This window comes from Hemicordylus capensis, chromosome 1 (genome assembly GCF_027244095.1).
Source record: "Hemicordylus capensis ecotype Gifberg chromosome 1, rHemCap1.1.pri, whole genome shotgun sequence".
NCBI lineage: Eukaryota > Metazoa > Chordata > Lepidosauria > Squamata > Cordylidae > Hemicordylus > Hemicordylus capensis.
Window position 1 is genome coordinate 289,325,505 of NC_069657.1, and position 12,861 is coordinate 289,338,365.

At 44.1% G+C, this 12,861-nt stretch overlaps 1 protein-coding gene across 3 annotated transcripts in view; it reads right to left on the reverse strand.

The window, feature by feature from the left end:
* The window catches only part of TDRP (testis development related protein), a 69,891-nt gene that overhangs the window by 22,577 nt on the left and 34,453 nt on the right, over positions 1-12,861 (reverse strand). For 2 of the 3 annotated variants that reach the window (XM_053286161.1, XM_053286164.1), the window contains one exon: positions 8,519-8,578. The exons of the other annotated variant lie outside the window; for it this stretch is intronic. In XM_053286161.1, coding sequence (XP_053142136.1) covers positions 8,519-8,578 — 60 coding nt within the window. Of the gene's footprint in view, positions 1-8,518; positions 8,579-12,861 lie in introns of those variants that run through there. 3 annotated transcript variants of the gene reach the window in all.

Genomic DNA, 12,861 nt, shown 5'->3' on the forward strand with positions numbered 1-12,861 from the left:
AGATTTTCATTACACTATATAAAGAACAAGGGATCGTGCAATTCCTCTCCATGCATATTTCAACCTAATCAGAGAAGGTTTTTTCAACCTAATCAGAGAAGGAGAGCCAGCATGGTATAGTGGTTAGAGTGCTGGACTAGGACCGGGGAGATCTGAGTTCAAATCCCCATTCAGCCATGAAACTTGCTGGGTGACTGGGACAGTCACTTCTCTCTCAGCCTAACCTACTTCACAGGGTTGTTGTGAAAGAGAAACTCAAGAATGTAGTACACCGCTCTGGGCTCCTTGGAGGAAGAGTGGGATATAAATGTAATAATAATAAATAATAATAATAATAATAATAATAAATAATAATAAATTTGCCTTTTCTTGGTGGGCTTTAAAAAGCCCCTGAAATTTGTTTCTGAGCCTCACTTGGGAGAATCTCTCTGGTATTCCTAAGAAAAATCAATGGAAGCTATCAGCCATGCTCATAAAACAGCACATTATGGAAAAGTTTCATTGTTATAAGAACCTTCTCGTATAATCCCAGTCTCCAGTGTTAATTATTTTGGTAGTATCAGGCAGAAAGTGTTATCATTAAGGCTGTAAAAAGAGACCAGCTGGTGATTCATGATTGGTGAACAAGGCTGCACCATAATTTACTCATTTTTAATCTTGCCCCCCAAAATTAAGATGAGAAAATATAAGTTAAGAACAATTATTTACAGTGTAACAGTAAGCATCTGAAAGTTAGAAAATGCCAGATTTTACACATGCAAATTTAACTCAATGTCATCATGTATTATTAAACGAATGACACACTGGCTGACATGACACGCACACCAACATCGATATTTCAACCCATAATGGCTGCTGCGCACCAGAAAAGCAGCCCTGGAGGCTTTGTAGAGGCAAGCAGTTGTGCTACTGCTTAAACCAGTCACTGGCACTTCTATCATGCTACTTCCATTGGGAACACTTGTCCATCAATTTGTCTAATGCCCATCGAAGCCAGTGGCATCACCTAAGCTTGTGGCAGCAAATTCCATAAATAATGTACTGTGAAAATAACCATTTTTAGTAAAGTGGCTTAGTAAAAGAATGTGTACATAACTAGAGCACAACAAAACTACCCCATGAAGCTCAAAATAAGAGCAAGAGGCATTCCTATTATTTTCAAAAGGAAGCCTTTTTGAGTTAAATGGGGTTTATCTGGGTACAGAGCACCGTTAGGCACGGATCTGGGGGCCCAGGTCCATGTGCCCACTCTCCTAGAGTGCCCCATGAGATTCCCTTATAAATTTCTGGAACAGTTTGACACAGATGTAGGACAGGTTATCAGGACTCTGTATAGCCCAAGAAGGCAGGACTCTCTGTATTTTTATTCAAAGAAATCCGCTCAATCCTGTGATTTTTAATGAATTTTTCCTCTACTACAGTAAAACTGCCAGAAAGAGCTCTCTCTATCCACAGAGTACTTCACACCTAGTGAAAGTTGAAAAACAGGTTGCTTATCTGTTACAGATGATCCTTGAGTGAACCTAGGTATTCACACCACTGGGATACACACCTGTGCAGGAGCCCATTCAGGAAAATTCTAAAGCTTTGCGCATTGCTCCCAGCTCCTCCCACAGCATGCATGTATCCATCAGAAGGGTGGTCGGAACGTCGCTCTCCTCGGTTCCTGGACGACCACCGAACTTCACTGACCATTGTGAGAGGAACTGGATAAGGTAAGCGAGAGACAGGTAAGTAACATACAGATGGTGCCCAGAGCACGACCTCCAAAAGACAGGGGAAGTAGGGTGGGATGTGTGAATACCTAGGGTCACTCAAGGATAATCTGTTACAGGCAAGCAACCTGTTTATCCTTGATGTGATCCCAGTGTATTCACAACAATGGGTGATTAGCAAGCTCCTACAGGAGGTGGGTGTGTTGGACTTACCTCATGCTCTGTTTAGGATAAAACTTGCTTTAGGACACCCCTTCCAAAGCACATGTCTTTTGAAGACCGAAGGTCCAGTGCATAGTGTTTGATGAAGGGGTGGTAGCTCTCTGGATCTCTTCGATGGAGACACCTGATAGGTTAGTGACTAAAGACGCTACTGCTCTTACAGAGTGGGCTTTGATGCCCTTGGCTGGATCTTTGCCCTGACACTTGTATGTCTCTGGCTTGTACAATCCAACATGATAAACGCTGATGAGTGATTTTTATGCCCTTTTTGTCTTTTCTATATGACACAAAGAACCTAGAATCCTTACGAAAGGGACGGGTCCTGTCAAGGTAGAAGGCAAGTGCCTTACAAACATCCAGCATGTGGAGGGATAGCTCCAAATCAGAATGCGGGTCATGGAAGAAAGCTGGCAGAATTATGTCTTGTTTGATGTGGAAATTGGAATTTATCTTTGGAATAAAAGTCCATACGCATGACAGCTTTGTCTTTGTGGAAACACCTTCCCTTGTAACATGGGCCTGAAGGCCTTCAGATCCAAGAAGCACCCCAAAAGTTCTTGCACATTTATGTGTAATTGTATCTGGGTTTTGGTCCAAGACCCGTTTACACTATAGGTCCAATGTCACAATTATCTGTGGAAAAAGTGGTTAAAAAGGGATCCAGGTGTCTAGGTTTTCTCAAAGAGACCAATACAGGAGGGAATTTTTGAACAGCTGGTGGTATGTGCATAAGCTGCATCAATGAGTCGTATAAAAGACTGAAATTTCTCAAGAACCAAAGTTGTAGTGGGTGCATGTGGAGTTTCGCATGGGTGACCGCACAGGTACAGGAGGCCATGAGACCCAGGAGAATTTGCACTCGGTGTGCTGTCCTCAGGATGATAGGGTCAAATTTATGTAATGAAACAACTTGAGGATCCATTCGTCTGGAAGGAAAACTCTCTGATTGTCTGCATCCAACAAGGCCCCTATAAACAGGAGGGACTTTGAAGGAGTCATTTTCATTTTTTGTAGTTGACATGAATCCCCAAATCCTCAAGGGTGAGCAGAAGCGTTTGCAGGTCCTGCTCCAGCTTCTCCTTTGACTGGACTGTCAAAAACCAGTCATCCAATGAAGTGGGTATACAGTCATTCCTTGCCAAACACGGGTTTCCCAATCCCGGTTTTGAGTATCTGTGACTGGGAAATTGTAGCAGGTCTCGCCAACTGCAAACTGAGTATCCACGTTTTGCCAAGATTTTTTTCAATGGGGGTTCATGATTTTGGGGGGGTCATGGGGTCCCCATTACTCCTCTTACTGACTCCTGGTGATTTGAGGGGAATCCCTCCCCTATTTTTTACTGTGTTTTTCAAACTTTTTGTGACCACGATTCCCCTGACCCCATTTGCCATTGATTTTGATGGCTCGTTTACTGTGAATTCGTCAACTGCAAGGTTTTCCTGGAATGGAACATAGGAACATAGGAAGCTGCCATATACGGAGTCAGACCATTGGTCTATCTAGCTCAGTATTGTCTTCACAGACTGGCAGCAGCTTCTCCAAGGTTGCAGGCAGGAATCTCTCTCAGCCCTATCTTGGAGAAGCCAGGGAGGGAACTTGAAACCTTCTGCTCTTCCCAGAGCGGCTCCATCCCCTGAGGGGAATATCTAACAGTGCTCACACATCAAGTCTCTCATTCATATGCAACCAGGGCAGACCCTGCTTAGCTAAGAGGACAAGTCATGCTTGCTACCACAAGACCAGCTCTCCTCTCCATCCCTCACAGTTGGTGAGGGATGACTGTACTTCCATTCCAAGGTGACAGAGATGAGCTATTACTACACCTGTCACCTTTATAAACACCCTCAGCGTGGTGGTGAGCCCAAAAGGTAGGACTTTGTACTGGCAGACCTGAGAGCTGACTGTAAAGCAAAGGTACTTCCTGTAAACAGAACGTATTTGGACATGAAAGTAAGCATACTTCAGATCAATGGTGACAAACCACCTATCTCCTATCAGGAGTTGAATTATGGATGCAATTGAGATCATGCAGAATTTGGTGGTTTGTATGAATCTGTTGAGTGTCCAAAGGTCCAGGATAGGTCGAAGTGCTTCATCCTTTTTTGGTACCTGGAAGTTTCTGGATGGGATGGGTTCTATCACATCTTTCTCCAGAAGTGATATGACCTCTGCCAAAAGAGCGGGGGTCAGAATGGTGGATAATGGTGGAGTAGTACCCATGAACCAGGGAAAAGTATGGAATTGTATGGCATAGGCCAATTGGACTACGGATAGGACCCACTTGTCCATTGTTGGAGGGGAAGTCTATCCATGGCTACTAGTCTGAGGGCTATAGGCCACCTCCAACCTCAGAGGCAGAATGCTTCTGAATACCAGTTGCAGGAGAGTAACAGCAGGAGAGAGGGCATGTCCTCAACTCCTGCCTGTAGGCTTCCAGCAGCATCTGGTGGGCCACTGTGTGAAACAGGATGCTGGACTAGATGGGCCTTGGGCTTGATCCAGCAGGGCTGTTCTTATGTTGTTATACGTTTCCAGTTTGTCAGGTGTTGCAATATTATTGGGACTGGGACTGGATCATCCAAGGCATGAAAGGTTCTGTTTACAGCTCTCGCCCTGTTTGGGTTGTTAAACCCTCCCCTTCAATTGGTAGGGTTTACAAGGGGGTCTAGAAGATTTCTTGAAATCCTGTTTGTCAGTGTGGCCTTGTACTGTGACCAATATTTCCCATAGGAAGTGCTTGGGGCGTAAGACGATTTTGGCTTGGACTGATAGCAGGTCTGGTTAGTCAACACTGCAAATGATTTTGCAGACACCTGATAGGCATTTGATTTTAAAAAAATGTTCTAAAATGTCATCAGTCTCATTGCTGAATAGACTTCTCCCTCAAAAGTGAGGTTCTCTATCTTTTCCCTGGTCTCGTATTACAAAGTGGAGGAAAGAAGCCAGGCGTGGCGACACAATACAACAGCACCCGCCATATTCTTTGACTCACAATCTATCAAATGGCAGGCAATGCTAATCTGCTGCTTGGTTATATCAGCAGATTTTATCTGGAGTTCTTTGGCTTTAGCCGTCATGTCCTCTGGCTTTGTTTCAGCAAGCTCTTCCCACAGGGAATGTTGATAGCATGACATGCATGCATATCATGCACAGAGTATAGTTAGCAATGTGCATAGCAAGTGTGCTGGTAGAATAAAAATGTCTACCAAGGGAGTCCAGCTTACGACCCTCCTTATCAACTGGCGCCGCATGTAGTCTGCCAGAGCAAGAAGAGTAGTAGTAGTAAACCACTAGAGAGTTGGGTTGCGGGTGTTTAAATAGATATTCAAAGCCCTCCATCTGAACCTTATATATATTTTCCAGGTGTCTTGAAGTGGGAGCCATAGTAGACAGTTTATTCCAGGCCTGTTTGGAGGCCTGTAGAACAACGGCAGCATTTGCAAGGTGGTAGGTTAGGAAGTCTTGGCAGTTTGCAGGGACTTGTAAACAGGGCCCTGGACATCCTCAGTGACCTGCCCCAGTCTGAGGCCCAAGGTTTTGGCCATGTCAGAAACTAAAATGTGGTAATTGTTGTGTTCTTCCATCGGCAAGTCGGAAGATGTCTTAAGCTCGTCATTGTCTGCAGACAGTTCAGATGGGACCTCAGTAGTCTGGGATTCATTATCTGAGTTCGGTGCTGGATCCTCAGGGTCAAGAGACAGGACTCCTGAAGATGGGGTACCATCAGGAGGTACCAGGGCCAGACTTTGTGGTTCAACCAGTACCACAGGTTGTATTGGGGAAAGTATTGGTGTTACTGGAGGCAGTGGATCCAATGGAGTGGTCGGTTTAGGTGGTGACTCCGGGTTGGTTTGAGTGGACATCATTACCAGAGTTGTATGTATAGATGTTGACCCCGAAGTGACAGTATGTATCACAGCCCATGAATGATGTAGTTTGTGATAGCATAAGAAGATACCATCATCCCTTGCAGGTTCAGCGTAGCGCATGTCACGTAGTGGTTGAGCATAGTGATCAGTATGGGCACAGCCCTAAAGGGTGGATGTGGGGGGTGTGTGTGCGAAAGGGAACGGCTGGTATGACCTGTCCTGGTAGGCGCAATCAATCACTGAGGATGTCATTGGGATGATGCCGAGTGTGCAGGGATGTATGAGTGTGCACTCCAAGGTTTCTCAGTCCTCCATTTAATCAAATTATGCCTTTCATCTTCCATCAGTCACCCATGTGTGACAGGAGAAAAAGAAGGAGTCTTTGGAACTTCAATCACATCATCGGTATCACTGAGGTCAATGATACTGGGTCTTGAGGGAGAAAATGGCTACACCCCCTGAGACAGTGCAGTACGGGCCTTAGACAGCAGTGCCAAAATGTTGCATGGAGGGACCTCCATAGTCACTGCCAGTGAGTGGTTGGTCGTCAAGGAGTCAAGGGTCAACATCCTCTCTTGCTATTGTTGTTTGGGAAGCATGATTTTCAGCTTCGGTAATGTAAATTTTGGTAATGACGACATTGACACATTTCCTGACTTCAATGGGTTTGATCTTGGTACTTTTGTTGGATGAGAGGGAGTCGACATAGGAAATCTGGGCTTTGGGTCAATATCAATTTCAAAGTTTCGATTTCAAGGTTTTCCCTGCTGCCGATGACTTCGATGCCAAAGATTTTTCTGACATTGACAGCTTCAATGTCAAGTCCACCTTTACTTTCTTGGGGACTGAAGATGTTGAAGCGGCAGAGGATGAAGACTGGTGCTTCATATCAGACTTAGCCCTTCCTGTTTTGGCTTCTTTCAAAGTCGGGGAAGTGGGCTTCGAAGTGGCTACATTATCCTTCGGCACTGGCATTGGTGTCGAAAGACAGTCAGATCTGGGACTTGGGGTCTCCTGTGTAGGCATCTGTGTCAACTTTGCGTTGGGTGCTGATGTTGTTGACGCTGAAGGCTCAATTGGCTTCAACATTGGAGTGGCTGCCAAGCTTGACATCGAGGGTTGAGCTTTAGCGCCAAATTATAAAGATAGTCCTTCAACTGTAAGTCTGTTTAGAAAACTCTTGACAAATTTTACAGTTTTCTGTATTATGTTCTTCTCCTAAACAGAGAAGAGACAAGGAATGATGATAAGAAGAGGGATAAGCGGTGTTACATTTCCAGCACAACTTAAACGTATTTTTCTTTCTCTCAGTCATCAAAAACTGTCCAATAAACAATGAATGAAAAGCTGAGAACCTCAGCCAAGCAGAAGAACCTTCTGAGGCGTCTATACTCATCAGCGGTTGGAAAGGAACTGAGGAGAGTGACGCTCCATCCACCCTTCTGACGGATGCATGTGCACTGTGGGCTGAACCGTGAATAGCGCGTAAAGCTTCAGAATCTTCTCAAATGGGCTCCTGCGCAAGCCCGTATCCCAGTGGTATGAATACACTGGGATCATGTCAAAGCTCTAACTGTTACATCTGAATTTTATATATATATATATATATATATATATATATATATATATATATATATATATATATATAAATAAATAAAAACACAAATGCACTATGTTCCCTCTCACACAACACTAGAATAGAAACCAGGGGTCACTCCATGAAATTGATTGCCAGGAGGTCTAGGACCAACAAACGGAAGTACTTTTTCACACAACGCATGATCCACTCTCTGCCACAGGATGTGGTGACAGCCAACAACCTGGATGGCTTTAAGATGGGTTTGGATGACTTCATGGAGGAGAGGTCTATCAATGGCTACTAGTCGGAGGGCTGAGGGCCACCTCCAGCCTCAAAGGCAGGATGCCTCTGAGTACCAGTTGCAGGGGAGTAATGGCAGGAGAGAGGGCACGCCCTCAACTCCTGTCTGTGGCTTCTAGCGGCATCTGGTGGGCCACTGTGCGAAACAGGATGCTGGACTAGATGGGCCTTGGGCCTGATCCAGCAGGGCTGTTCTTATGTTCTTATGTTAAGGTGGTTTGTGATCCAAAGGTCTGCATCAGAACTGTGAAGCAAGGGGCATGTGTTGTGGTTTTATTTTCCTTACAAATTCACTATATGTCCAAATTGGTTTTGTGTTTGAGCTGTGAACATTTTGGGTCTCAGTTAGTGTGTAGCTGTATGAATCCAATCCATTAGGGCTGGTGTAGTCTTTTTCGGGGGAGGAGTGCGGTAAATGCACTTGGACCCAGATCTGCGGGTTTGTGTTGGAATGTATAAATATAGAGAGGATGCTTATTTTGCAGGGGGCCCACTGTAGGCTCACTAGGTTTCCTAAGAGCAAACAGAACTCTGATCTACAAATATTTTTTAAAATATGAACTCATAGTATACATCTGTTTTGCAAACATTGTTGAAATGTTGCAACATTTACATTTTTCATATTTCAAATGATAAGTGAAAGTTAAAAGGCAGAAACATAAATGTCTGTTACTGCCATAGCAAGAAAACTAAGTGGAATCAGTGAAGACATAACAAAGGAATGTTGCTTGTCAACCTGTTCTGAACAGAAGTATAGGGCATTGGAAATACCTAGGGAAAAAGTTATTATACGAAACAAGTTTATATTCACACCTAACGATTAACCATGTACCTTTGTTGCAAGTTGTGAAACAGAGGATGCAACTTCATCATGAAGAAATGGATCCTTGTTCTTAAAAAAAGAGCAAAAGAAAATTAGAAACTATAATCAGCTTTAATAGCATTAGACAGTTTGTGAAATTTTTGTTATGACTACGCAGAAATGAGAATCATAGATGGGTTTATAACATATTTGTAAAATGCCCAACATTCATTTGGGCTGTATTTTCCTCCTCAAAATAGTAATCCTTGTTGTTGTTTTCTTCAAATCAGATCTGTGTCTCATTGTGCCAGGCACATTTTCTACACACCAAAATTCACCAAATCTTGCTGAAACTGCAGCTCCTCTCTCATCACACATAGAGTTGCATCGAAGCTCTGCAGCAGGCAATAGAAACCAGCAATGTCTGAGGTAAATAGGGAAGTGGGGCAAATGGCTCCTGTTTGGAAGTGTGGAAGGAAAAGTTAGCACCAGAAGGAAACATGCCACCTTCTTAGCTGACACTGCTCACTTCTGAGACAGGACACTATGATTTTTCTAGCCTGGAAGAACTGAGTTAATCTGGGATGGCTGAGGAGATGCAATGGCCTCACGACATCAGCTTTTCATGTCCCACATGCTCAACAGAGCTCTTCTCCCTACAGTCCTTTATCTCAGACCATGCCTGGCTCTGCTTCAGGCAAAATCTGCAAGGGACCATATACATGTGTAATGGAGGCAATGGGTCACTGCATGCTCTGTGAAAATAGATGTATTAATGCTCCTTGAAATCCCCATCACACAGAGCTTATGTTATCTGCACAGAGCAGGGCTTATGTAAAGAGGGTGGTGTTTAGACCCCCCCCCAGAACCTTCGGGGCAGGCCCTTACTGGTATACTGCTGCCACCACCTGTTCACAACTTGGAAAGGGTTTACTGACCCTTTATCCCTAAGATTTACCAGACTAGATTGAACAGGATTGAATGAAACCCCTCCACTCAAAAGAGAGGGAAAAGCTGAGAGCCAATTCGATTGGTTCCCATAGGGGAGACTGCAGCCAACAACAGGGTTTGGTGTGTGGTCTGACCATGATGTCCTCCTGCCCAGCAACCAGGCCCAGACTCTGTTAACCCCTTGCTCACTACAACTTACTACAATGGACACACAGCACAACTAAGGAACTCAAACCAAAATAATCCTTACAATATGAGACACACATACACAATAACATTTTATTCATAGCCCACTCCAAGACAAGTAAATCAAGATTCAGATATGAAATCATTTGTGCTGAAGTCACAAGGACGGAAAATGATTCAAAACAGGGAGGTCTTACAGTGCCACAAGAATCAGAAGGTTCAGTGGAAAATGAGTTCCTTGGAGCAACCAACCAAAACATCTCTTTGTACACCCACAGGCATGGCATTGACAATGTAGTCAAGAGGGAGCTCTCCACTACTCTAGCACAACCACCTCTTCCCTAGGGCTGCAGATAAAAAAACAGCTCAGGCTTTTAAACAGACACTGGTCTGGTCACCTGTGATGAGTCAATAATATCCAGGAAACTCACATCCCTGCTAACTGAGCAAAGAGACACCTGTTAAAGTGGTGGTTCTCTTATATTTAGCAGGGGGGAGAGCAACTGGTCCTATCCAGAGGCTGTTGCAGGTGTCTACCTTGTGTTTCTTTTTAGATTGTGAGCCCTTTCAGGACCGGCGGCCATCTTATTCATGTATTTTTCTATGTAAACCGCTTTAAGAATTTTGGCTGAAGAGTGGTATATAAAATATTTGTTGTAGTAGTAGTAGTAGTAGTAGTAGTAGTAAGCACAGTATCTTTTATAAATCAGAAGAAAGTTGGTCCCTTTTCTCCTCTTCCTTTTAGGCTGTCAATTACAAATGACTAGTGTAAGATGTGAGAGTAAGTAGGATAATACTATTGTGTGTGGGCTAGTAACAATCTCTGAATGTTTTAAATTTTTAATAGCTGTTTAAATGTTTTACATTTTACTTATTTAATAATTGGTTTTATTCTTTTTTTTAAATTGTGTTTGTTTTTGTAAACCACCTTGCGGCTTTGGAGTCAGGCGGTATATATATATATATATTAAATAAATAATAACAACTAGCTGACCTGGCACAGAACATCTGCGCCCATAGTTCTCCCTATCTCCCCTGCCTGCAACCAATCCAGCTCCCTGCCCCATCTTCATTTCATCTCCTTCCCTTCAGCCTGTTGTTCTCTCCCCCACCCCATCCCTTCAGCCCCAGTTTCACCACCTGTGCTGCCCCCTGCTCGGCCATCCTCCTTGCAAGGAGACGGGCAGTTGGAGCCAGCGTGCATTCTCGCACAGGCCCGCAGTGGCGCTGCCTCCTCCTCCTCCTCAACCTCCCTCCCTCCTTGGCAGGCTGGCTTGGAGAGAGGCTCTCCCTGCTGTGCTCTACTCTGTTCTGCCCTGCCGGGAAATCTCACGAGAGCTGCCATGCACTGGATTAGCCACGGGTACGCCTTAGAGAATTATATATAGAGACAGAGATAGATAGATAATAAAATAAATAATAATTTTGGGAACTTATTTGCTAGGGTAGGTTATCTCTAAATTTCCAGTGAAAACAGCAGTAGTAATATTTTTTATATTTCTTGGCTGTAATATGCAAAATCCACTATTGAAAATGCAACACACAGCCCCTAAAAACCAACAACAACAACAATGAACAAACTTCAGAAGGAGCTTATACTTGGTTGCAATTCCCATTCCTGGAGGATTTCTATCTTTTTTGCAATTAAAAATATGATGAAAACAGATGCAAATGGCAGAATCAAATCCAGTGCCAACTTCCTTTTACTCTTTATTCAGTAACATATGAACATAGAGTATTGTTTCCAATATTTATGTGTGGGGAAATCATGAAGTCAATCACCTTTGCACAATCTGCTACTTATGCCTTAAACTTGTGGCTTGAAGTGATGCAATCCAGAATGGATCTGTGGCCACCAATGTTTGGACCAACTGAGTGATGAATCCCTTCAGATCAACTGGAGGGGAGACTGGAGCAGAAGGTGGGGAGGAGGGCAGGGGAGACCGGGGCAGAAAGTTGAGAACTAACTGAGCCTGAAGGTGGGGGGAGTGTACTGCCACACAGATGCTCTGTGCGGGATCAGCTAGTAGAACAATAAAATCATAAGTTCCATCGGGGCCGAAAGATCATCTAAGCCATAAAAAAGGTTGCATGCATGGCACAGCAGACCAGCCCTATGCTCTTAACTACTTAGTATGCCCCGCAAAATGCTCACACCTTCAGTTTGGTGGAAATGAACAGGATTCTGAAGCTGGACACAAGAGTGAATTCTGACAACTCCCATAAAACTGAAGCTTCCTTTTTGCAAAGAGATCCCAAAAATGGGAAGAGGGCTAGCCCTTTGGCTGCTGTCCCAAATTAATTATAGGGGCTGAACTAATTTAAGATGCAGTTTCATTGTCAGTGTACAGCCCACATTCAGGTGACATTGATGTGTTTCTTTTGAAAGCAGCCCAGTTGTGCACAGGGATGACAACGACAACTGCGAATATTTATATACTGCTTTCTAACAAAAGTTCCCAAAGTGGTTTACATAGAGAAATAAAAGTGAAAAAAGATGGATCCCTGTCCCCAAAGGGCTCACAATCTAAAAAGAACCATAGGGCAGACAGCAGCAACAGCCACTGGAGGGATGCTATGCTGGGGCTGGATACAGCCAGTTGCTCTCCCCTGCTCAGTAAAGAGAATCACCACTTTAAAAAGGTGTCTCTTTGCTCAGTTAGAAGGGGAAGGATCGTGGGATGCATTTGGACTCCCATCATTTTCAGAATGACACAGAAGACAGTATGGTAGACTCTCTTTATTAATTGCCCCTTCAATGTCACACAATTGTCTCTACAGCCAGCACAAACCTAGTTCTCTACCATGTGATACAGTGACACTGGCTGGCAAGGCAGCTGCTGGGCTTGATCACATAGTTACTCTATAGCTATATTTCAGGGAAATTGTAATTTTCAAAGTTAACAAAAGGTTTTGGAGTAAAATGCACCATTCATTCTCAGCCACTATCTTGTGTTGTGTTAATGTCATGATAGACAATAAGCCTTTCATCATGATTTGCACACATTGAGGCTATTCTCATGATCGCCCCAAAGCGGGCTAAGGGAGCCTAGCCCGCTTTTGGCCGATTGTGTGCTGTAACGGGAGTTCGGCAGCTCCCAGCAGCAAACCTCCATAACTACCCCTCCCCTTAGACAAGGTTAACAGAGTGAACGCTCCGTTAACCTCATCTTTTTGGTCATGTGCCACCACGGCGCAGCTCCGTACCATGGCGGCACATGGAGGAGACCCCCGCC